Source organism: Mus pahari, chromosome 14 (genome assembly GCF_900095145.1).
Source record: "Mus pahari chromosome 14, PAHARI_EIJ_v1.1, whole genome shotgun sequence".
Taxonomy (NCBI): domain Eukaryota; kingdom Metazoa; phylum Chordata; class Mammalia; order Rodentia; family Muridae; genus Mus; species Mus pahari.
This window is the reverse complement of record NC_034603.1, coordinates 36,402,851-36,426,021: the sequence shown is the minus strand read 5'-3', so window position 1 is coordinate 36,426,021 and position 23,171 is coordinate 36,402,851. Positions and strand designations below refer to the sequence as shown.

The window sequence follows — 23,171 nt, the reverse complement described above, 5'->3', positions numbered from 1 at the left end:
GAAGAAGAAGAAGAAGAAGAAGAAGAAGAAGAAGAAGAAGAAGAAGAAGAAGAAGAAGAAGAAGAAGAAGAAGAAGAAGGTGATGGTGGTGGTGATGGTGGTGGTGATTGTGTGTATAGTATATAGGGTGCTCATGCGTCATTCGTGTGGAGGCTGGAAGTTAACTTTGTGGGCTCAGTTCTCCCTTCCCACCCTTATGTGGGTTCCAGGCGCTAAGCTCAGGTTCACAGGCTTCCCGCAAGCTAGTGCTTTCGGGTGCGGAGCAATCTTACCCACCTGAGAGAGTTCCTGTTCTCAGGGTGGAGCCAGTACAGCCCATGACTTGTGCGGGTGTGTCATCTGCTCATCTCTCTGTCTCTCTCTGTATCTCTGTCCCTCTCCTCTATCTCTGTCTCCTCTTAAGGCCACCATGGGAAAGTCACCTCGGTAATCTTACATAATCCCAATGACCTCTGTAAGGTCCCACCTCTAGACACCACAGTTAGATTAAGTTCCCACCTTCTCAGTACCCCACGACCGCACCTCATCCCAAGGCGAGTTTTGAAGAGTACAAACCTTATTCGAGCCTTAGCGCAGACTGCTCTGTTGTGTTTAAGTTCTGCTTCTTCATACAGTCCGCACATTAGACCCTGACCACACACCTCCGCGCTCTGCCGGGTGCCTTTTCTCTCTGCTGACTGCCTTTACCCACCGGGCCACCTCACCCATGCCCAAAGCAGGAGATTTTAATTCAATGAGAGCGGAGATTCTTGGATTTTCTTCAACTTGTTTGCCATCAAATCGCATCTTCTCCACTTCATGGAGGATCCAGTGAACAGTTAGTGAATCAGACTCGTAAACACCACGAAGCCCCTTCGAAATCACTCACACCAAAAGCGGGGGAGGGTGAGAAACTTGTCGGAGGGGAGGGGCCTGAGGAGCAGGTAGCCAGCATCTGCGAAACTGGCTTATTATTTGTGACTCTGTCCTCACGTGACCCTTCAACCACCCTAGGAGTCGCAAGGGATTCATACTGTCATTTCTCCTGTTTCAACGTTTGCACTGACCCAGCCAACTCTGACCAAAAAAAAAAAAAAAAAAAAAAAAAAAAAGAAAGCAGCCTGACGTCAGGGTAACCTGTGTTCTCAGGAAGCGACGCCCAGGTTTACTCAGAGCTGGTGCGACCTGTTTCTTGCTGGCCAATGCTAGTGAGAATCTGCGTTGCGGATTTTCAGATCCCTCTCTTTAACTTGTTTCCTGCCTCTAACAAATCTAACTCAACGCTTCATCTCATGTTTTCCTATTCTTGCAGCCTCGGAGAGGAGAGCCGATGGGCTTCGGGGCCGCCTGGCATCGCCCGCTGGAGCTTTGGGAAGGGCGTGAGACCAGGTTCCTGGAGGAAGTGGAATCCTAGTATGTTTGGTGCCCCCTAGTGGACTGCTTCCAACCCTCTGGCCCAGCTTCCCTTTTTTCTGCCCTCATTCCTTTTAGAACCTTTTCAATCCTTTATACACTCTGACTTCTGGGGGAGGGGTAGAAAATGGTTCTTCAGGCTTAAGAGGATGTTCCCATCCCTTGCAAAGAGCAGAGAGCTGCAGATGCTCGAGGCTGCAGCCTGTGGGGGTTGGTTGACCGGGGAAAACTTTACTGAGTGCCATAGAACCCTACCGGCCCCCTGAACAATGGTCCCATGTTGGAGTCACATACATACAAAAGCATCAACTCCCATAGGTTACTCCTCAGACTCAGACACCACCAGCGGGGCCCCTGCTTTGAGGACAAGCCGCTTGGCCCGTAGACTGAGCGTGGGGCTCCGTGTGCCTACTGGGCATGGAACCAGAGACTTGGCACCAGGTTAGAAGAACAGAAATGAATTTTTTTCTTTTCATTTATGTGTATGGGTGTGTGTGCGCTAGGTGTGTGCAGGTGCCCATGGAGGTCAGAAGGCATAGCATTCATTCCCTAAAGCTGGTGTCACAGGCCTGAACTGCCCAGGGTGGGTGCTTGGAAATAAACTATGGTTCTCTAGAAAAGGGACAAGTGCTCTCAGCCACTGAGCCATCTCTCCAGCCACTATTGTACCTCTAATTTTATGATCGTGTACATTGCTCTCAGATCTGGTACTGACAGCTTTGTGAGCTCCCGAGCTAATGGACACATGATTGCTGAAACCCTTTTCTTTTTTTTAACCGTTTTGTTTCATTATTTAGTCCACAGCCAGAGCGACATTCGGGACTCATTTCTGTCAACATTGCCCCATTGTTGCTCTTTTGTACTTTCCCTCTTTCTGGATGCAGTGCCTTCTCTCATGGACATGCCATGGTCAGTCCAAAACAGATATCTCCCTGCTCAGCATCCTGTGTAGCTCCAGATCACCATTTACAACACAGCCCTCAGGAAAGCGTCAAAAACTAGAGGAAGACCAAAGGAAGGCTGTGGGCTTTGCTGGGTCATATGTACGCCTAAGCCATGAATCTACCATTTAATTATTATGATCCTGGGCAACTCAGTCAGCTCATCTCTGCGAGCCCCAGTTTATTGTAAATTGAACATTGAGGGAATTCCAAACATGATTATATGTAGATATCTGGTACAGAGGCAAAGTTCAACCACTACGCACCCTTCCTTTCCTTCTTTGGCATACAGGATGTTCACGTCTGTCCAGCCTTATTTTTTTTTTTTTTTATAATTCCTCATATGAAATCAACCCCCACACAAGCTATCCCCGCTGTGTTCCTACCCTAGACAACCGCTCCTTGACCAGAGTAGTCTCTCACTATCTAAATTGGTTTAGTATAGCAGTTGAGAGTATGAACCTCCAAGGTCGGACAGATATGATTTGAACTTTTACCTTCCTGAAGTTCATCCATGTCACTCATAACATGAGGGCAGAGTAATAGCTCACTTCATAAATTTGGTGTTCTGACTAAATGAGAGGAGCTTTGTCAAGTTCTTAGCACAATGTCAGAGAGGTTTGCTAGCCGGGGAACCCAGATTTGCTCTGAATAGCCAGGCCACCCAGAACTTGCTAACTTCGGCATTTCCCAAACATCTTCTAGGGAGTACCGTTTCTGCAAATGTCGTCAGGCAGTGGTATGTAGGGATTGGCTGTGATGCCAAGAGTAAGCAGAGATTTAAGATCAAACAGAGCTAAGTAGGTCTGTTAACTACAGAGCTCCCGAGTGCCCAGGGTTGCTAATAAGCAGTGAGTGTCTCTAAGAGGTGGCAATGACTGTCATCATTTTCTAAAGTTGTGGGGCTGAGGAGCCTTTGGCTACTTTCCCTAACACTCCACCCACCCCACTAGGGTTACTTATTCTACAAAACCCACTCCAAACAAATGTGAGCGGAGCAGCCCGTGGCTCGCTTGGTACTTACTTTCTGATTAGCCAGAACCATGACTGTCAGAACGTCATGATGTCTCCAAGAGCCACCAGGCTGGGAGATAAGAATTAGATGGACTTTGACCTTGTGACATTTCCCTGACTGTCTAGTTTGAGGAGATGACAGAATATAAGTCACAATCCAAAGCTGAGCCTTTGATCCTGCACCTGCTTCTTCCGTATGCCGGTTTATCTCACACTCCTCATATGTTTTTGTTTGTTTGTTTGTTTGTTTTTGGGTTTTTTGTTTTGTTTTAATGTCAATAAAACATCCTCCCTGCCCCATGCTTCTTGAAATATCCACTGCTTAAATGTTGAACTTGTTCGGTCTCATCCTGTCCATCTACCACTTCTTTTATTTTTTATTTTTTATTTTTTATTTTTGGTTGTTCGAGACAGGGTTTCTCTGTGTAGCCCTGGCTGTCCTGGAACTCACTCTGTAGACCAGGCTGGCCTCGAACTCAGAAATCCACCTGCCTCCGTCTCTCAAGTGCTAGGATTAAAGGCGTGTGCCACCAATGCCCAGCTCCATCTACCACTTCTTAGTCTGCCCCTCCCTTCTAAGTTTTCAGCTTGGTTCCCAGCCAGGTTTTGCTATGGTAGCAACATGGCGGCCTCCAAGCTTCCTCGGCCACACAGAGTGGTGTCATTAGCTCCATGGCCCAGGGAGGAGTTCCAGTTGGTGTTACTCCTCCAGTCAGCTTAGCTCCCATGCTCTATCCGAACCAAAGAGCACGGCCCTGGACCAGCTTGACCACAGGGTTTCCGTGTGTCCTAGAGCACCTCCTCCAGCCCCCGCACTCCGTACCGCAGCCAGTTTCTGCTTCACCTGGCCGGAAGGCAAAAGCCAAAGGACCAACCAGGGGCAGCAGCAGAATCAAGAGCTCTTTGAGAGCTTAATGATACAAAGTGACAGACCTCAGAGTAAAGGGAAGATTTAAAATGTGAGCAATAGGCAAAATACTTGGGGGGGGGGAAGAAATCTATCTCATGCTTGTAAATCTGTTTTATTCCTCTGAGGCCGGTCAACGGTTTGCTGCAGTTTGGGGATTTGGCACTGTACTTTTCCAGTCCATGGGATGCAATGAACATGGAAAAGCTGATGTGCGTATTTTGGGGAGGAGGTTGGTGACATCAGATTATTGCAGGGGACTGTAAGCCCACCCATGTGCAAACCAGCTCTCCAGAATAATGTCGCTTCTCTGGAATAGGGTCATTGGCATGGCAGATAAACATTAGGGGACATTTAAAAGAAATAGATGGTGGGTGTGGTGGTGCACACCTTTAATCCCAGCACAGGGGAGACGGAGGCAGGTGGACCCCATGAGTTCCAGACCATCCAGTGTGGCATAGTGAGACCCTGTTGTGTTGTCTGATAGCTCAGTCAGTTAGATGTTTGCCACATACAAGTGCAAGGACCTATGTTTGGATTTCCAGCACCCACATTAGAAGACAGTGGCAGCGCGTTCCATAATCCCAGCACTGGGGAGGCAGAGACAGGAGGATCCCTGGGACTAACTGGCCGATGTCTACCGTTGGCCGAATAGCTGCTCTGCAGGTTCAGTGAGAGATTCTCTTATGTGTGAAGCAAGCATGGATTCAGAGGGTGAGTTGGTGGCCATGCTGCCAATCAGGGGTGCTAACTGTGACAAATGGCTACACAGGTGTCAGGTGCCAGCAAAGGAAGCAGAGAGTGCAGTGGGTTAATGACACCAGAGCGCAAGGTGGGCAGCAAATGACACAAAAGATGCGTTGGCATTTCAGACTGCTATCAAGAAACATCCAAGGAAAAGCCCGCATTCTGCACCGTGTAGGAAACGAAAACACTGACTTTGGTGCCACTGATGAAGAAAGGCAGGGAGGAGCCTTTGTCACTGGCCCAGATGGGGTCCCCATGGAAGGGAATCACTCCCTGAGGTTCTGCGCCCGATGGACATAGCCGCTTTGGCCATGGCTACTTTGCAGACACCATGGGCCTTCCTGTAATGCTGGTAAGACTGGAGAGAGAAACACAGCTTCAGGTCCAGAATCAAACCTGCCACTCTAGGCACCCCAGGAGACCTCCTCTGTCATGACTTGTACCTGCTGTTGGAGAGGGGAGGGAGAGAGATGGAGAGCCAGTAGCAGATGGTCCAAATCAGCCATCTGCTGGCTGCAAATACCAGCATCCCCTCAACTATCCATGTAGCCAAATGCTTTTTCACAAGACTATAAAGGGACCAAAGCAGGTGAGGAGCCACTGAAAACTCTGCCCTGGCCACCAGCAAGAGGGCTGAGTGACCTCAGACCACCTTCACCACCAGCTGTGACCTGAAGAAACAGTAACCATTCAGAAATAAGGCAGAAAGCACAGCCATGGCCTTACCAGCAAGGAGAAACATCAGAGCGAGAGAGAAGGACTGAACCCCAGGCTTGGACATTAGAGCACTTCCTTTTATTCTTTAGGAAAGGACCAGTTTCCCCCAGCATCCATGAATGCTGGCACCAAGCCCCACACAGGATGCGGGTGCAGCTTCCTGTCCAGTTTCACCATCCAACAGATCTGCTTTTCCCACCTAGCCTCTCCCCATCCTGTTTTGGGTAACAAATGTTGAAAGAAGAAATATTAGTATTAAATGGGAGAGAACTCCAAGCAGAGAAATGTAAAATCCATACTGAATGTTCTTCCTTCTTTCTTTTTGGTTTGTTTTTAGGTATTCATGCTAAACCTCCGAGTGTTGTGGATGAGAAGGATGTTGGCCCCTGGACAGAATATGACCATCCCCTTTTTTTCTTTTTAAAAATGATTTATGTAACTTTATTTTATGTGCATTGGTGTGAGGGCATCAGATCTCTTGGAACTGGAGTTACAGTTGTGAGCTGCCATGTGGGTGCTGGGAATTGAACCCGATGCATCTCTCCAGCTCCGACATTGCCTTCTTGAGCTCTCAGCAGCTATGATTGCCTGCTCACACCTGGACCTGCTGACATCTGTCACGGATCGTGGACGATACATGGCCAGTTGATAGCTGCTAGTGAAGAAGGGGTCACAAGGCCTCTCTCTCTGAGAAGACAGAGGCAGTTAGAGAACGCTGTAAGACAGTTTCTTCACTGGTATAGCTGCTTGTTAAGTTGCCCACAATCCTGTAAGTAACCCTAATTCACTCCATGGTTCACCAGGCTAGACTTGAGTAGAACCATTTCTGTGGTACCCTGTCTGGGTGAACACACAGACGTCTGTTTATCTCCACAGGAGAGTTCACACAACATTTGAGAAAGTTTATGCTTTTGTATATTTGTACGATGAGGGAAAGCTAACTTTTTTTTTCTTTTCTCATGTGACTCTTTGAAAACAAACAAACAAACAAAAAATTAACTTTCAAAGGCGAAAAGAAGTCTCAGGCCCTGGAGCCACCAGACTGGAGCCGAAGTCTGATCCTGCCACCTGCTAGCTATGGGACCTCAAGTAAGTCACCCATCAGCTTTGTCACCTGTAAACTGTAGGCGCTGATGGTGAAGCTCAAGAGCAAAGATGAATGGACTAGCACAGATACTGTGTTTGGCCTGTAGTCACCGGGAAAGCGTTTGGTGAGGTAGATTGGCACGGAAAGAGGAACCGAATGGACAAGGGCTTGGCTAACCACATCAGAACCACTTGGAGATTGGGATAGACATAGAGAATTCTAGTTCCCACCCAGGAGGCCCTGACGACTCCTGGGAGTCCATCTCTTCCTGTATACTCTCAGACTTGGAGGGACAGCTAAGCTTAGGAGGGTCTGGCACAGAAGAAAATGTCCCAAAATTGGGATAAGGAGATGGATGAGCGATGCTCTTGACCTGTGACCCGATGTGAGATTTTCCTAAGGCTTTCTTTTCTCGTTTGTAAAATGGAAGATTTTTTTTCCCCAAAACTTAAATTTTATGTGACTGTTCTGCCTGCGTGCCAGCCTCGTGGGGGGCTCAAACGGTTGGAGACATGTCTGTGGAGAAGCTGGCTTCCTCGTGGGGGGTTCAAACGGTTGGAGACGTGTCTGTGGAGAAGCTGGCTTCCTCGTGGGGGGCTCAAACGGTTGGAGACGTGTCTGTGGAGAAGCTGGCTTCCTCGTGGGGGGCTCAAACGGTTGAAGACATGTCTGTGGAGAAGCCGGCTTCCTCAGGTGAGTAGAGCCGAGGCTTCAGAGTGGCGGAAATCTGGGTGCCTGCAGAAGATGACCCGACTCGATGGTACGGTCCCCACCCCATCTTCTGCCTCCTGCAACCCAGGATCTCTCTGGGACGCCACTCTGCTCTGGAAAAAGGACTCAGCAGCTACCAGGCTGGCCAGGGAGATGGCTGCGCAGGCAAAGCCCTTGCTGCAGGAGCCTGAGGACCCAAGTTCAACCCCTGGAATCTATGGTGAACGAGAGAATTGACCTCGAAAGCTGCCCTCTGACATCTGCCTGTGCTCTGTGGTACAATATGGGTGCCTTCATTCACACATACATATCTCTCTCTCTCTCTCTCTCTCTCTCTCTCTCTCTCTCTCTCTCTCTCACACACACACACACACACACACACATACACACACACACACACAAATAAATAACAACTAAAAACACCCAGTTTCCCAGACTCCCTTACGGTTGGGCTGGCCATGTGACACAGTTTATACAGAAGTCAGTCAAGGACCTCAGGGAAGACCTTTGCTTCCCCAGTTCTGTTTCTCTTGTTGCCTTGTTGTCCCTGATTTTTACCCTTTTTACAGCTGGGAAGCAGATGAGGGGCCTGGCGATGAGGCTGCTGTCTCCTCGTGATTACAGACGTGGGGGAGGTTGAGTGTGGCAGGGCCCTGAGGGGACAGTATTATAGGCTCTCTCTGCCATCACGGAGCACCGATCAGCTCTGGGTAGCCTTTCCCCCCAGTAGTTGATGTGAGACAAATGAGTCTGTTGACAGCAGAGGTGATTTTGTGTTAATTATCTGTACCATGAGGCCTCACAGAGAGTACTGAACAGAAGGCAAACCCTAGAAAATACCCCAACCAGTGAACATTTATTCGTCTCCTCCTTTTCTTCATCTGTGAATCATTTTTTGCATTTTGTATAACAAGGCTCCTAAATTTAATATACATTTTCTTAATTTTTTTAAAAAAATGTGCATTTTTTTGTTGTTTTTGTTTTGGTATGTTTGCATGCCACATGCCTGCTGTCCCTACAGAGGCCAGAGAGGGCATCAGATTCCCTGAACTGGAGTTACCGATGGTTGTGATCCCACATGCGGATGCTGGAAATCACATTCAGGTCCTCTAGGAGAGCATCCAGTGCTCTTAGCCACCCAGCCATCTGTCCAGTTTCTATTGTTTTCATTATAAGACAGAAGAATTAGGATGTTAAAAAAAAAAAAAAAAAAAACCTGCCCTCTAAGGCCAGGCCTGATAGCTCACAACTTTAAGCTGGGACAACTTATATGGGAGGCAGAGGCAGGTGGATCTCTGTGAGTTGGAGGCCAGCCTGGTCTACAGAGTGAGCTCCAGGACAGCCAGGGCTATGTAGAGAAACCCTGTCTCAGACAACAACAAACAAACAAACAAACAAACAACTTGCTTTTGGAGTAAAGGCTTGGAAGAGTCAGAACAGGTTTGGTAATGCTACCTCCTAATCAAGGCAGATGTTAAAAATCTCCATGTGCTCATGCAGGGTGGAATACGGGATTCTTGGCATCCTTTCCTTGTGGCACATACATTTAGAGTAAGAAACTTGGGGGTAGGATTCAATGTTGGGTGCCTCCTTATCTGCCCTCAGCACAGCTTTTATAGGATTAAGCTAGTGTCTCTCTTACCTCCAGGAAGGCCCATGACCCATCTAGACCAACTTCCTCTCTGCCCACTGCATCCCTCGGGTACAGTTTCCTTCCATGCATAACCAGTTCAATGTCGCCTCTTCTGTCATTGTGCCACTGCTGGGTCCAGTTGCACCAGAGTCCTACACTGAAAGCCCTTGCAAGCCTCCCAGGTCAAAAATCAGCAAACACAAAGGCAAGTGTGTTCTTTCTCCCATATTCTAAACAGTTTGCATAGCAATAAAAAAAAAAAAAAAAACAACCCGCCTTGGGCTGAGGGGACCGCTCAGTTGATAAAGCAGCCTTTGCAAACAGAAGATCCAGAGTCTGACCTCTAAAATGCATGTGAAAATGGCAGACCTGGTGGTGTGTGTGATGGGAGAGCCCAGTGATGGGAGGCAGATGCAGCAGCAGCAGCAGGAGGAGGAGTCTGGGGTTTGCTGACCAGCCAGCCTTGCCTAAACGGTGAACGCCAGGCCAGTGAGAGATTCTGTTTTAAATGAGGTGGATGGTGTCCCCCAGGATGACAACCTGAGGTTGTCTTAGTGACCTGTACACACACACACACACACACACACACACACAGAGCCAGCATGTGCACCCACAAAAAAAAAACAAAAACAAAAACCCATGAACACTTACGTATACAAACACATAAAAAAGTAAAAAAAAAAAAAAAATCTCCTTTTACTACAAAATAAAATCACTCAACGCGCAGATCCTGCTGTGCCTTTGGCATAGACATAGCTTCTTCCCCCAAGGCTCCCTGCAGTGCAGGGCACGGGTCCTGGCATCCGTGAGTGCTGTCCTGCGCCAGCATGCTCTCACCTCTCAGCCCTTCCAGTCCGAGTGCTCCTCCCTCATGGCCTTCACCAGCCAGTCCCCTTCTGACCCCTGCTCGGAGTCACTGGAGTCACTCCCTTCCATAGCTAGCAGCTTTGAGTAGTTGATCCTCTGCTCTTGGGGCAGCCTGGGCTGGATGGACAGGAACAAGACCAGCCAAAGCAACAGGACCACACAACAGGCTTCGTAGAGCACAGCTACACCGAAGCGCAGTACTACGAAGCCCCCGACAAAGCTGCCTAGGCTGCAGCCGCACCCATAAAAGTGACCCCGGAACATGATGCTCAGAGACCTCTCCATCCCAGAGGAGGCCAGGTCCTCTATGGAGGCCTCCACCGCCCACCACAGAGCCCCGCTGCTGATGGTGCTCAGGATCTGAACAGGGAGGACAGACCACCAGCTCCAGATGAAAGAGTAGTAAAGCATCTGCAGGGCCAGGCAGCCCAGCCCCAGCCCCAGCACACCCACCCTAGACAGTTTCCTTAGCAACAGAGTTCTGAACGGGTGAAACAGAATTTCTCCTAGCAAGCCGAGAGCCACTGAGAAACCCATCACCAGCTCGCTGCTGCCGTGGTCCTTCATGTGCCAGAACAGAAAGTCCTGCACAGTGCTGGCGGCGGCTCCTATCCAAAAGACGGTGAAGGCCAGGAGGATGAGGCGGGAGTCACCCCGTATGAGGGACAGAGCTTTGATGGCTTTGTAGCTGGGCCCCTGCTGCTGGTCTCTGGGAATAGGAAAAGCAGTGCTCACTGCTAAGCCCAGGGTACTGACCAGCGAGTAGCTGTAGAAATAAATCACACCCTGAGGACCATTGGCCACAAGGAAGCATTCCAGATACCCCACCAAGGCTGCGACGCCACACACACCTGCTGATACACCCAACAGTCTCCACACCCACAGGTCTCTGTTCCGGTCAGTGGCATCTACGAAATCCAGGTATTCATAAAGACTGTCATCTGCCACCTGCTCCAGAGGGGCTGCCAGAAGTTCCCAGAATACCACAAACCCCAAGGAGAGGATGAAAGTCCACGGTGACCCTTTCGAGGAGTGATCGGGGGTCTGGATATCCCCCTGGGGTTTTGACAAGTTGACGGGACCTCCAAGAGCTGTACTTCCAGGAACTAGACTCGGGGTAACATTGCCCACCTCAAAAGTCCCTTTCTGGGAATTATCTCTCAACCCAGAAGTGACAAGATGGAGGCCTTGTGTAGTGGTCCTGGCTCCTTCAACAGAGCCCACTAAATAGGTCTGCAGACCGCTAAATGTTCCTTCAGATCCATTTGGAAAGCCAGAAGTGTCCAGATCTCTGGTGTGCCTGCTGCCTGGGTGGTTGGGTGCTCCTGCCCAGTGGTTTGAGACGGACCCCTGGGCAGGGGTCATGATCACAGTTTGTGTGACCCCCAGGGGTAGGACAGTGGTGGCCACTCGACTGCTTCCGTTACAAAAGTGGTTGACCAGATTTCTGTCCACCGGTGGGACGAGGACCATCATGAGGCTGGCGCCTGCGGAGCTCAGCAATGAGCCAGTCAGAAACATTCTCCTTTTCTGGTAGCGTTTGGCCAGGAAGGCACAGAAGGGAGTCCAGCAGGTAGCGATCAGGTGCTTGGTTCCCATAAGGATGCCCACCCAGGGCGCGGCCACACCCAGTTGCCTCAGGTAGAGGGTCAGGAACGGAGTCACACAGGCATCCCGGACTCCGCACACCAAGTGGAAGAGCCTGGCCACCCGTAGTGCCCTGGGGACGTCCCATTGAGGGTTGGGGCTCATGGCTACGGGATTCCGTCAGACCCGGAAGGGCACAGGACTGAGTTAGATGCGGGGCGCGGGGCGCTCCATATCCTGGGAAGGGAGAATCGCTGGCTAAGGGTTCCTTGCAAGCCAAACTGCGTCACCTCCTGTCACCTAGCCAACGGCTACTTGCCCCCCTTGTCCGGCCACCCTCCCGGAAGTGGCCCCGCCCCAAGAGAGAGACGCGGCGGGGGCGGAGCCCGTGCACCTGTTGACTGTACCTGTCGCACCTGTTGCACCTGCGCCTCACCTGCGCCACCTAATGGATGACGCCCTGTGGTTCGCTGGGCGCGTTCTGACCACAGGTGCTGCTGGGCGCCTGAACTGCCCCAGCCCTGAGAAACTGTCAGGGTCAGGATGGGGATGTTTCCGGGAAGAGAAGAATGAAGTGAACAACATCTGCACATCTCTCTCTGGTCCTCACACATCCCTCGTCCTCAGGTCTGTATTCATAGGCCCACTGGTCAGCGGCGATCCACAGAGTTGGTCCTGTTGATTGTAAGTGAAATCCCAATCCTGTCTGACCATCACCAGGACTCACACTTCCCCTCCCCTGCTTGCTATTATCAAGTGCACTTTTGTCTATAATCCTTCTGCTTACCTTATTTTTTTCCATCGGCATTAAAACTCCCAGAAAGGCAGACATTTTGCCTCCCAGACCTTAGACCTATATCCAATCCTGGTAGCACCTCATAGCCCCAGGCAGTATGAACACAATGGAAAATTTCATCTACAGTCAATAGAATGCTGTTGCCTGCCCTATTTGGGAGTGCACTCCAGAGATTCTTAGCTGGCTTTGAACCTCAGTAGAGGAAGTGACTACAGATACTTAAAAACTGCAGGTCAAAAGACATGGTTTATTAGCCTAGTAAAGGTTTCCATAGGTGAATTCAGTGGCATCCAGGTCATGAGAAATGAGCCCAGATTTTTTTCTCCCCAGAGGCATTTTCTTTCTCAACTGAACTAAGATTTGAGCCCTTGAAATCATTTGGGGGTGCACCATAGGCTTTCCTCCAGAATGGCCAACCATCTAGCTACGGATGTGGGAACTATTTGTTCTCAGACCTAGGGTCTCCATGCACTCTGCCACTGAGCTGTATCCCAGTTCTGATTTGGTCCATTTTTCATTCAAGGTTTGCTCAATGCACCTAATTTGGCCGTGGACTGGAGAGTGGGGTGTGTTTGCCAGCCAATATGTATGTGTAGCTAAATTTGACTGAGTACCATCTTTCTCGGTAGATGGGTAGAGAGCTAAGATCCTCTGCATTTTCTCTTACCATATGACTAACAGGCTCTTACTGATGACTTAAAACCTAAGGATTAAAACATTATTAAATTAAAATTTAAAAACTAAGAGTTGCTAGCTGGGTATGGTGACGCATGCCTGAGTCCAACACTTGAGGGATGGAGGCAGGAGGATCAGGAGTTCACCATCAGTCTCAGCTAGCTTTTGTAAGGTGAGACCTTGTTTACAAAACTGAGCAAAGGGCTGGTGAGATGGCTCAGTGGGTAAGAGCACCCGACTGCTCTTCCAAAGGTCCGGAGTTCAAATCCCAGCAACCACATGGTGGCTCATAACCATCCATAACAAGATCTGACTCCCTCTTCTGGAGTGTCTGAAGACAGCTACAGTGTACTTACATATAATAAATAAATACATCTTTAAAAAAAAACTGAGCAATGGGTGTGGAGGTTTAGTCATATAATCCCACACTTGGAGGTAGAAGCATGGGAGGTAGAAGCATGAGAATCAGGAGTTTAAGACCAGCCTTACTTATATGAGATCCTGTCTCAAAGATGTCAACAACAAACCTAAACACACACACACACACACACACACACACACACCCCAAAACAAAAACCTAATGCTTGTGTGACTGTGAATGTTCAAACTGGTCTGAAGCAGTTCACATTACCTCAGTTCAGAAAAACAGAAAATCCCAGGTCAGACTCAGTGAGGTTGTTGTGGTCGTTACCAGTTTCAAACCACTAAGCCCGCCCTCCCACCTGCCCGCTCCCCGCCCCCTCCCCCCGCCAGCCCCTCCCTCCCACCTGCCCGCTTGCCTGCGCCCCGCCCCCCCCAGCGCCTCTTTCAGCAGCCTTCCCCCCACTTGCTCTTTCCCACAGCTGATTTCTTGACTCTTTGAGACCCTTTGGGCTTGTCTGCTTCTGGCTACCGCAGGAAACATTCCCTGCTTTCCACGCCCGTGGGCGAGCAGAGACTTTCTGTAAGCCTAGACTGCCTTTGGGTGTGTATACTAAACTAACCCCGAGCCCTACTCACAGAATGGGTCATGGGACTTTCCCCTGTTCCTGGGATAATGAGGTCAGAGATAAAATGCCACTGCTACTCTCCCTCCACCCCCCCCATTCTATATTGACTTGAATGAGAATGGTCACTGTACACTCAGATATTTGAATGCCGGGGGGCCCCCCAGTTGGTGGCGCTGTTTGGTGGTAGTGGTGGGACAGTTAGCAGGTTTTACTGGAAGAAGTATGTCACTAGGATCAGGTTTTGAGAGTTTATTTTCTTTGGGGTTTTTGGTTTTTTTGAGACAGGGTTTTTCTGTGTAGATCTGGCTGTCCTGAAACTCCCTCCTGCCCTGGAACTCGCAGAGATCCACCTTCCTCTGCTGCTGGAGTGCTGGGATTAAAGGCGTGTGCATCTGGCAAGGGCTTTGAGAGTTTAAAGCTGCCTCTCAGTTTGCTCTCGCTGCTTCATGCTTGTGTTGGAAGATGTGAGCTCTCAGCTTCCTGCTGCCATGCCGGCCTGCTGCTTGCTGCCTTTCCTCCCTGCCACAGTGGACTCTCATCCCTCTGGAACCTTGAGCCAACACGGACTCTTTCTACAGTTGCTCTTTGCTCATGACGTTTTAGCACAGCGACAGTAAAGTAACTAATATGGATTCCCAGCTTCAAAGGATCCCATTAGCCCAGGGACTCCATCTAGTTGACAAGAAGGGGCTCAAGTCTAACTCCCGTGGACCTTTTGTATTTCTCCCCCGCTCTGTAGTCATGAGGCCATGGATCATAGGGCCAAGAACACTACTATGGCTTTGTGTGGCCCAGGGACTGACACTATTTGGAGGTGTGGCCCTGTTGGAGTAGGTGTGTCACTGTGGGTGTGGGTTTTGAGACCCTCATTCTAGCTGCCTGGAAGCCAGTCTTCTTCTAGCAGCCTTCAGATAAAGATGTAGAACTCTCAGCTCTTCTTGCACCATGCCTGCCTGGACACTGCTATGCTCTCACCTCGATGATGATGGACTGAACCTCTGAACCTGTAAGCCAGCCCCAATATAATGTTGTCTTTATAAAAGTTGCCTTGGTCATGGTGTCTGTTCACAGCAGTAAAACTCTAATTAAGACCATGTCTGACTTCTTTACTTGAAACGTCAATTTCTCTTATTCTTTAAGCTCTGGCTTTCCTGAAGGTACCCTGCATTCCTGCCTCTGCTTGAGAAAGTCTTTAAGTTAAGAAAAAAACGAGGAGAGGAGAGAGTAGGGGAATGGACCGCAGTGATGAATACGGCACAAGACTGTTACCCAGCCTAAGTGAATTCACTTGGTTAGATTAAGTTCTGTCTTCTGACTTCCTGTGCAGCGTAAATAGGGCTGTGGTCATGGATCAGTGGGTAAAGGTGTTTGCCGCCAAGTTTGACAACCTGAGTTTTGTTTCCAGGACCTACACTGTGGAAGGAAACAACAAATTTCCACAAATTGTCCTCTGACCTACATACATATAATGTGACACACACACACACACACACACACACACACACACACACACACGGAAGCAGTAACACTTTAGTGTGCTTTTATTGAGACTATCACTCGCTTCTTTACTGAGACAGACCGACCCACCTTGGCACAGGCGAACCAGGGCCTGAGAGCTGGAAAGAATGGTATGGAGTCAAAAGGGAATAGGAACAGTATTCACGACCTATTTCCTGTTCCTTCCTCAGTCACAGGGTGCTGTACAAATAGTGAACCCATCAGCTCTGTCCTCCTTTTTATATACTGGGGTCAAACCCAAGACCTCCTATACACTAGGCAAGTGCTCTAGCGCTGAAGCACCAGCTATACCTGCGGCTATCTGACACCAGTTCTCAGGACTCCCTAGGGAGCTGGAGTGGATGGAGGATGAGAAATGGGAAATGAACATCATCCCAAGAAAGATGTTTCTAGAAGAAGCTGGGTTGTGTATGCATCAGCTCATCTCATTCCAACTTTGTCCAGCAATCTGGCAGCCTTGGGCTGGGTCCATCTTTATCACATGCCCCTTATTCATTACAATCCAGGCTCTTTTAATTCCCAGGCATTCTCTGGCTCCTGGTCCAAGCAGAGCTGCCCAGTGGGGCTGTCAGTGTACATGTTGTGGATGGGTAGGTAGTGTTTCCTTCTTCGTGGGTCTGCTGCCCCTGGATCCAGATCTCCCACTGTCCTGGTAAGCTTATTGGATGATGCCAGAGAATGTGTTGATGGGCATCAGAAGAGAATTGGGCTTGGCCATGTTCTTCTCTGTCTCCTGCCCGTGCGAATTGAGTGCTGATGTCTTGGATTTCTGGGTCCGTGAACATGGCTCTGGGCAGGGACCGGCCTCAAATCTGCAGTGGGGAGAGACCAGCTTAGAAGATAATCAGGAACCAGATTTTCTCTGATTAAAAAGATAGATCCCATTTAAAAGGTAGACCAGCTGTTATAGGGAACACACAGAGAGGGTTAAAAAGAAGACAGAGGACAAATCAGAGAAGGAGGTCCTCGTGCAGCGAGGTTCTCTGATGGTGGGGGAGATGCTTGGATCTAGGCCACTGTGTCTTGGTGTCTACCTCCCTGGGGAAAACTTGCAAAAGTCACAAAATGGGGGTACAGATGCCCCAGAAGGGGAGCCTGTGATGAAAGATCAGTACAGGCAGCGAGGTTGAAACAGGAGGATGTTCAGGCTGTGTGTGCCCCGAGGAGCCCTGGGAACATTTAGCACTAGCCTCACGTCATAAGAGTGGCCTAAAACTTGCCTGACCACAGATCTGAGCCTGATAAGCAGCCTGGGCCCAGGCAGGAGACTGTGGGCGTTCAGAGTTTCCCGGTGGGGGCAGGAGTCCTAGGAGCAGAAAGCCCCACTCACCTGACCACGTCCCTGAAAGTCCGCCGACCGTCCTTGTCCAGCCACAGTGTGAGCAGCCTCTGGTCTTGGCTCTGGACTTGGATACTGGATGTCCGGAAGGTGTTGGTTGATGTCTACATCAGAGAAGACTTTATATAAATGTCACCTTTGCTCAGCAGTTGGCTCTGCCAACACTTCCTACCCTGGGAGCTGGTGCATGTTTCTTCTGTATATCCCAAGAGGTCCCTGCTCTTTTCCTGCTAGTGACTGAGCAGCGACTGCATAAACTGTCTCTGGGTTGCTCTCACTCTTGGATGCTGCTTCAGTTCTGCAGTTCGTCTCTTGACCTGCTATGCTTCGTTTGTGAATACAAATCAGAATGCTGTGGGCAGTGCATGCTGGGTTATCAAATTAGAGTGTCCATGTGGATCTCGAGCACCTTCTACAGCAACTGTATTGCCAGCTGACCCCAGTTCTCAGCAGTAAATTATATGCACAGTTCTTCACCTGGGGCAATCAGAGGTAGGGGGTGTGGAAAACAGTGAAATAAAACTCTAAGCTAGTGGGAAGCAGCCCCTAGACGCCCTTCTGACTCCAGACAGACTGACTTCCAGAGAGGCCCGTCCTATGGAACAGAGAACCTTGTGGGTTCCAGGAGGGCCTTGCCAAGTCCCATCCCCCACCCAGACTGTAGCAGAATTTCAGCAGAGCCTGTTGTATGTACGCGTCATGAATCTGGACTGATAGCATCTAAACTTGGAAGTAGTCTTTCGTCTGTGATTATCTAAGATTTTATGGGGCTGTTCTTTCGAAGGCTTCTCAGAGCCTTTCCTTAACTTAGTCCCGAAGTTTCCTACAGCTGAGAATTGCTTAGGTGATGGTCGGTTCAAGGCAGCCCCTAGATCAGATAAGAAGTTTCAGTGTGCCAGAAACTGAGTTGTGCTTTTAGCATTCGTGTAACAGTATACAGAGCTTCCAGGAAGCTGGCAGCGCTCTGTCCTTGAGAGGCTGATCCCATGCTGCTAAGAAGCCTGAATCTATCTTGCAGAGTCTCTCTTCTCTCAGTCAATTGTCCCTGGTAAACACTGACAACAGGCAGGAGCTTTGGGTGGTACACAGACAGCCCCAGTGTGTCAGGAAGCCTCTGAGATGGTTCCTCCCAAGTGTTTTCAACCCTGGATGCTTACAGTAATTACACAGGGGGCAGAATGGGTGTAAAGGTCAGAGGTCGGGGACAACTGGAGTTGACCGGTATCTGCTGGACATGACAGGAGCAGTGCACTCCAGGACTCAGCAGCTTTGGTGGCCGGCACAAGACCTGCACACGATCAAGCCAGTCAACGTTCTAGCACGGAGGGGGAGGGGTTCAGGAACCTCGTGCTTGTTACTCTTTCAACTTGACACCAACTAGAGTCCTGGGAGGAGGAGATTCTCAATTAAGAGAGCGCTTCTATCCATTGGCCTATAGGCAACTCTATGGAGCATTTTTTTTTTTTTAAATTAGGGATTGATTTGGGAGGTCCCAGTCTACTGTGGGCAAGTGGTCCTGGGCTATGTAAGAAAGCAGGCTGAGGAGCCATCAGTGAACAGTATTCCTCCATGATCTTTCCTTCAGGTCCTCCTTCCAGGTTCTTGCTTAAGTTACTTTTCTGGCTTCCCACAGTGATGGATCGTAAGCTATGAGCTGAAATAAAACCTTTCCTCTCCAGGTTGTTCTTTTGGTGAGTGTTTTACCAGAACAGAAATGCAAGCTAGAGCTCATCCTTAGCGAGGAGCTCACAGACAGGGGATGGCTTCCAGGGCACGGAGAGTCAGTTTTATTCAAGGGCGTGGCCCCTGGTAGGTCCACAAGTCTCCAGTAGATGGCACTCGGGAGGCAGAGGCAGGTGGATCTCTGTGAGTCCCAAGCCAGCCAAAGCTACATAACTAGTGCACAGAACAGTGTGTGGGACAGAGCACTGTGTTAGTGTTGGGTTGGCATTATTATCGTTGTTGTCCCTGTTCATTGTGATATTTCCAGATGAGTGTAAGCATAAACATTGATCTTAGTGATGAAGTAGGAAACCTACTGTCCATTCTCTCTCTCTGTCTCCTGCCTAAACCCCTTTCCTCTTCTTCCCTCATGTGAATCTGAAAAAGTGAGCACCGACAGAAGAAAGACACACCAGAGCCTCCATTAGATGGAGAGGAGCAGACCCCCAAGGCTGAGAGTGCCAGAGGGGAAAGGGGATGCCTGTTCATGCAGGAGACCCTCATGTGTCATGGGCAGGGGAAGAGGCCGTGGAGCCCAGTGGGCAGTAACTGACAGTTAACCAGATGGTTGTCTACACTGGGGGAGTCACTAGTCACCTTCCAGGAGCACCCACAAAAGCTGCAGAAGGATAAGATCCTGTACATGGAGTGGCCCAAGGGAAGCCGGGGTTATTCACTTTACAGACGATGATTGAAGGAATGGGGGTTGCCCAAGTGAAGAGAAGGAGATCCGAGGATCTGGGTGTGGCTTTCTGAGCTCCCCCAATGAAGGTCTCAGCACACGCCATTTCTAATTCAGTGTTCTTTTCCCTGCTGCTTACAGGGTACTTCAGGTGTCTGGCACAACCCAGACTCACACTGTAGATGACCACTAGCCTCCTCCCACACACCTGTCTGTTGCAGTTGCCTCTGGGGTCTCCTAGGCTATGGATTATAAAGGCAACACACACCTAGAATGCACCTATACAGGCCAGTGGCAAGGGCCAGCCGCAGGTTTTGCAATGCTGTCAAGATGGAGGACAGGCAAGGTTTCCATTCCCCATTGGCATTGCTGTGTTCCATACCCAAAGCCTCCTTTCTTCTGTCCTTGCCTTGCTGCTGTCAATCTAGTATCCAATCCAGCCAAAGACAAGACTGCGTAGGCAGCCACAGGGCTCTTGCTGTTCCCAGCTGGGAACACCTTCCCTCCAGCTCACCAAGAACTTCCCTTCCATGGCTCGCTGCTTACCATCTAGTGAAACCTGCCAGCATTCTGGGAGAGGAAACACAGCGATTGGAATCTTGCTCGGCAAGTCAGAAAGAAATAAAAAAACAGGAACTTGCTGGGTTGATTTGCTTAGAGAGCCAAAAGCCCCTGGCCAGGTTCCTTAATGAGGTCATTTAGCAGAGGAACTGGCTCTCAAAGAGAAGCTTCAGTCAAGGTGCCAAGGCCTACCTTACAGCTTCAAGCTTGAACACCATACTGTCCAAGGCTAAGGTAGAGCTGAACCCAAGATGGTGTGTCTCTGAGCAATGAAAGCTCGAATACCACGGATCGCTGGCCTCAGAGAAGGTGAGCTACCAGTTCAGGGTTGAGATGCTCAAAGCTCTAGGTGACTAGCAACATGCTGTGTGCCAGATACAATGAGTGCTGGAAACATCAAGATGAAGGCCCTGCCCCATGCCATTTACAGAGCTGCAGTGTCCCCGTGGCTGTGTCCCCTGGGTTAAAGGGAGAGCACAAAGGTGGGGTACCCAGCTCACTAGGAAGTAGGGGGTAGGGAAGATCTTGAGGGAAGGGAAGAGCATCAGGTCAGGTCTCCCAGGTACATAGCCCCTGCGTCCTGTCACAAGTGCAGGCAAAAGGCTATGGGGACAATGATAACTTGGCCAAGGCTACAGGTGGGATTTCTGAAACATTTTCAAACTCTCAGGCAGGAAATTGAAATATAAAAATTAAAAAAAAATTGAAGAACAAATTTGGGGAAAATATCTCAAACACAAGAGACGAACAAAAGGATGATATTCTCATATAAAACCAGGATACCATGGTTTCAGTATAGGTGAGAACACACACAGGAAATAAACAAAAAGAAACGGCTGTCAGCAAACATGAGAAAAAAATCATTGTCACTAATTTGGAGTGACAGAAATCCAGATTGAAACAATCAAAATTTTGATGATCAGAGTCACAGAGTTGAAACAAGTCAGCTAGTAGTGTATTGGCTGCCTTCAAAAATCGGTGCCCACACATGGCAATGGGGGTGGGGTGTGGAGACCAGTGTGGTGAAATGTCCTGACGTGTGGTTGTTAGCTCACTAGGGAAGGCTTTTTAAAACATAATCATGAGTTTTAGCATCTGTTTAACCCTAAGTGTGTTTACCACAGCATGCTTATAATTACTGAATCATACAAAAAACATTTCAATAATCATTATAGGTATATGCAACCATTATAAAATAATATTTAATGACATAAACAAGGTCCAATCAAGACATATGCACAAAGCCTTCATATATAATATAATATGATATAATATGTAATATGTAGATATTATATGGGTCTCTCTTGGTTGCCCTGGAATTCACTATATAAACCAAGTGGCCTTGAACTCACAGACATCTCTCATATGCCTTTCACATATTTTGAGCAAAAACATTGCCATAGACAATTATTCACTGTATCTATCAATTATATATGAACATATAATGAAAAACCAAAGTATTTATTTGATACTCAAAAATGTTACTAGTCATCCTAACCATGCACTGAGATTACAAGTAAACTTATTTTCCACATATAGATGACAACATTGCCATGCAAAGAAAAAATGGAAAGACTGAATAGGGACAGTGGCTTTGCAATATGGAGGTGACTTTGCTGCAAAGGGGTAAGCAAAAAGCCATAGCTTGCAGGCAAAGGAGTCCTGGATAAGGGCCTCAAACTTCTAGAAATATCTTTTTTTTTTAAAGTAATTATTTATGTGTTTGAGTACACTGTCACTGTCTTCAGACACACCATTGAGAGCATCAGTTCCCATTATAGATGGTTGTAAGCCACCATGTGGTTGCTGGAAATTGAACTCAGGACCTCTGGAAGAGCAGTCAGTTCTCTTAACCACTGAGTCATCCCTCCAGTCCCCAAGAAGTATCTTTTTAAAAGCTTGAGTGACATAGGAGAAATGAACTGCATCTGGCAGCCAGAGAGAAAGCACAACCGAGGTCGAGTTTCTTGTCTGTTTCTAGGATGGAAAGAAGACCTGCATCTATTTGTAGAGGAAGGAGCAGGGGGAGAGAGGAATCAAAGGCAGAGAAAGTGAAGAGAGACTCCAAGAACCAACAAGAAAGGTGCTGAGTGACATCAATGCTCTGGGTGAGCAGGAGTTTGCTGGGACCTGGTCAGTGTGGGTGCAGGATTGATCCCAGAAGCTCTCAGCATCTGGCCTGTCTGGTGGGTCGTGCACAGGAGTCCGTGTCAGTGAGAGCGTGGGTCAGGTGGGATCACAGGGCTCTGAGGTCAGGTTAAGGGTTAAGTGAAGTTGAGAGAGGCCATCGGAGAGGAAGAAAATGGGTGAGTCTCATACCTTGATCACTAAATGTCAGCCAAGGCAAAGCCAAGGGGCAAGGGGTGGTCAGAGAGGCAATGAGGATATGAGAGCTGCTATGTAGGAGTCCGGTTGAGGGGCTGAGATGACATGTATGGGTGAATGTGGTTGGCAGGGGTGTTAGTTCTCAAATGGGCTGCAGATGGAAGGGAGACAGGGGCTCTGTGCCTGCCTTACACCGCAGAGCCTTTGCATTGCCCACACTGACTGGAAAGTCCCACAGCAGGCATGAAGGGCCACCATCAGCTCCCCCTCTCTGAGTACCTTCCCCTTGCGCTCCCTTGCCAGATGCCTGTTCCCCCCCCCCCTTTCCAGTCCATACAAACTCACCGTGAATGATCTTCCTGCCAGATTGGAGGACTTGACCACCTCTGTCACACTGACGTGCAGGCAGGAGCAGTCTGTGGCAGAAGCAGCAGTTGGTGAGGTACAGTGGGAGAACCCTGAAACTGAAAGAAATGGGGGGGTACGTGAGTGGGGATTTGGAGATTCTGGGTCCTAAGAAGACCCTGTATGTCTGTCTTTCCATTTTGCTGCTTTACCCCGCCCCTCAGCCTCTTCTGGGTTCCTGGTCCATGTTGACCCTAACCAAGCTTCTGTTCTTTCTTCTTCTCCCATCTCCTTCCTTGGAGAATCAACCACGTTCCTGAACCCATAGTGATCACTACTCCAAACCCCAGAGTTACATATTGAGAAAATGGTCTCATGTAGCCCTGGAACTCAGAGATTTACCTGCCCCTGTTTCCTGAGAGTTGGGACCAAAGGCATAGCCCCCACACTAGGCTTTGCCTTTCTTTGTGTTTTGTTTTGTTTTGTTTTGTTTTTCTGAGACAGGGTTTCTCTGTGATGCCCTGGCTATCCTGGAACTCACTCTGTAGACCAGGCTGGCTTTGAACTCACAGAGGTCTGCCTGCCTCTGCCTCTGCCTCTGCCTCTCTGCCTCTCT

The 23,171-nt window shown here is 49.1% G+C and overlaps 2 protein-coding genes across 5 annotated transcripts in view; both read right to left on the bottom strand.

Annotated features, from left to right (window-relative positions):
* Window positions 1–9,829: 9,829 nt before the first annotated feature.
* Mfsd6l (major facilitator superfamily domain containing 6 like) lies at window positions 9,830–11,901 on the bottom strand. Its single transcript, XM_021214112.1, has one exon. The coding sequence runs from the start codon at window positions 11,766–11,768 to the stop codon at window positions 9,990–9,992; it is 1,779 nt and encodes a 592-aa protein (XP_021069771.1). The 5' UTR covers window positions 11,769–11,901; the 3' UTR covers window positions 9,830–9,989.
* A 3,685-nt stretch (window positions 11,902–15,586) lies between these two features.
* Pik3r6 (phosphoinositide-3-kinase regulatory subunit 6) overlaps window positions 15,587–23,171 on the bottom strand; it is a 52,026-nt gene continuing 44,441 nt past the window's right edge. Inside the window, exons 18-20 of one of the 4 annotated variants that reach the window (XM_021212989.1) lie at window positions 22,556–22,674; window positions 16,912–17,024; window positions 15,587–16,393 (exon numbers count right to left, since the gene is read on the bottom strand). In XM_021212989.1, the coding sequence (XP_021068648.1) occupies window positions 16,240–16,393; window positions 16,912–17,024; window positions 22,556–22,674 (386 nt within the window). In that variant the 3' untranslated portion in view covers window positions 15,587–16,239. The remainder of the gene's footprint in view (window positions 16,394–16,911; window positions 17,025–22,555; window positions 22,675–23,171) is intronic. The other 3 variants (XM_021212988.1, XM_029546084.1, XM_029546083.1) reach the window with 3 other exon arrangements.

Excerpts from the sequence above, each read along its gene's own strand:
- Mfsd6l (XM_021214112.1), bottom strand. The coding sequence starts at position 11,768 with ATGAGCCCCAACCCTCAATGGGACGTCCCCAGGGCACTACGGGTGGCC.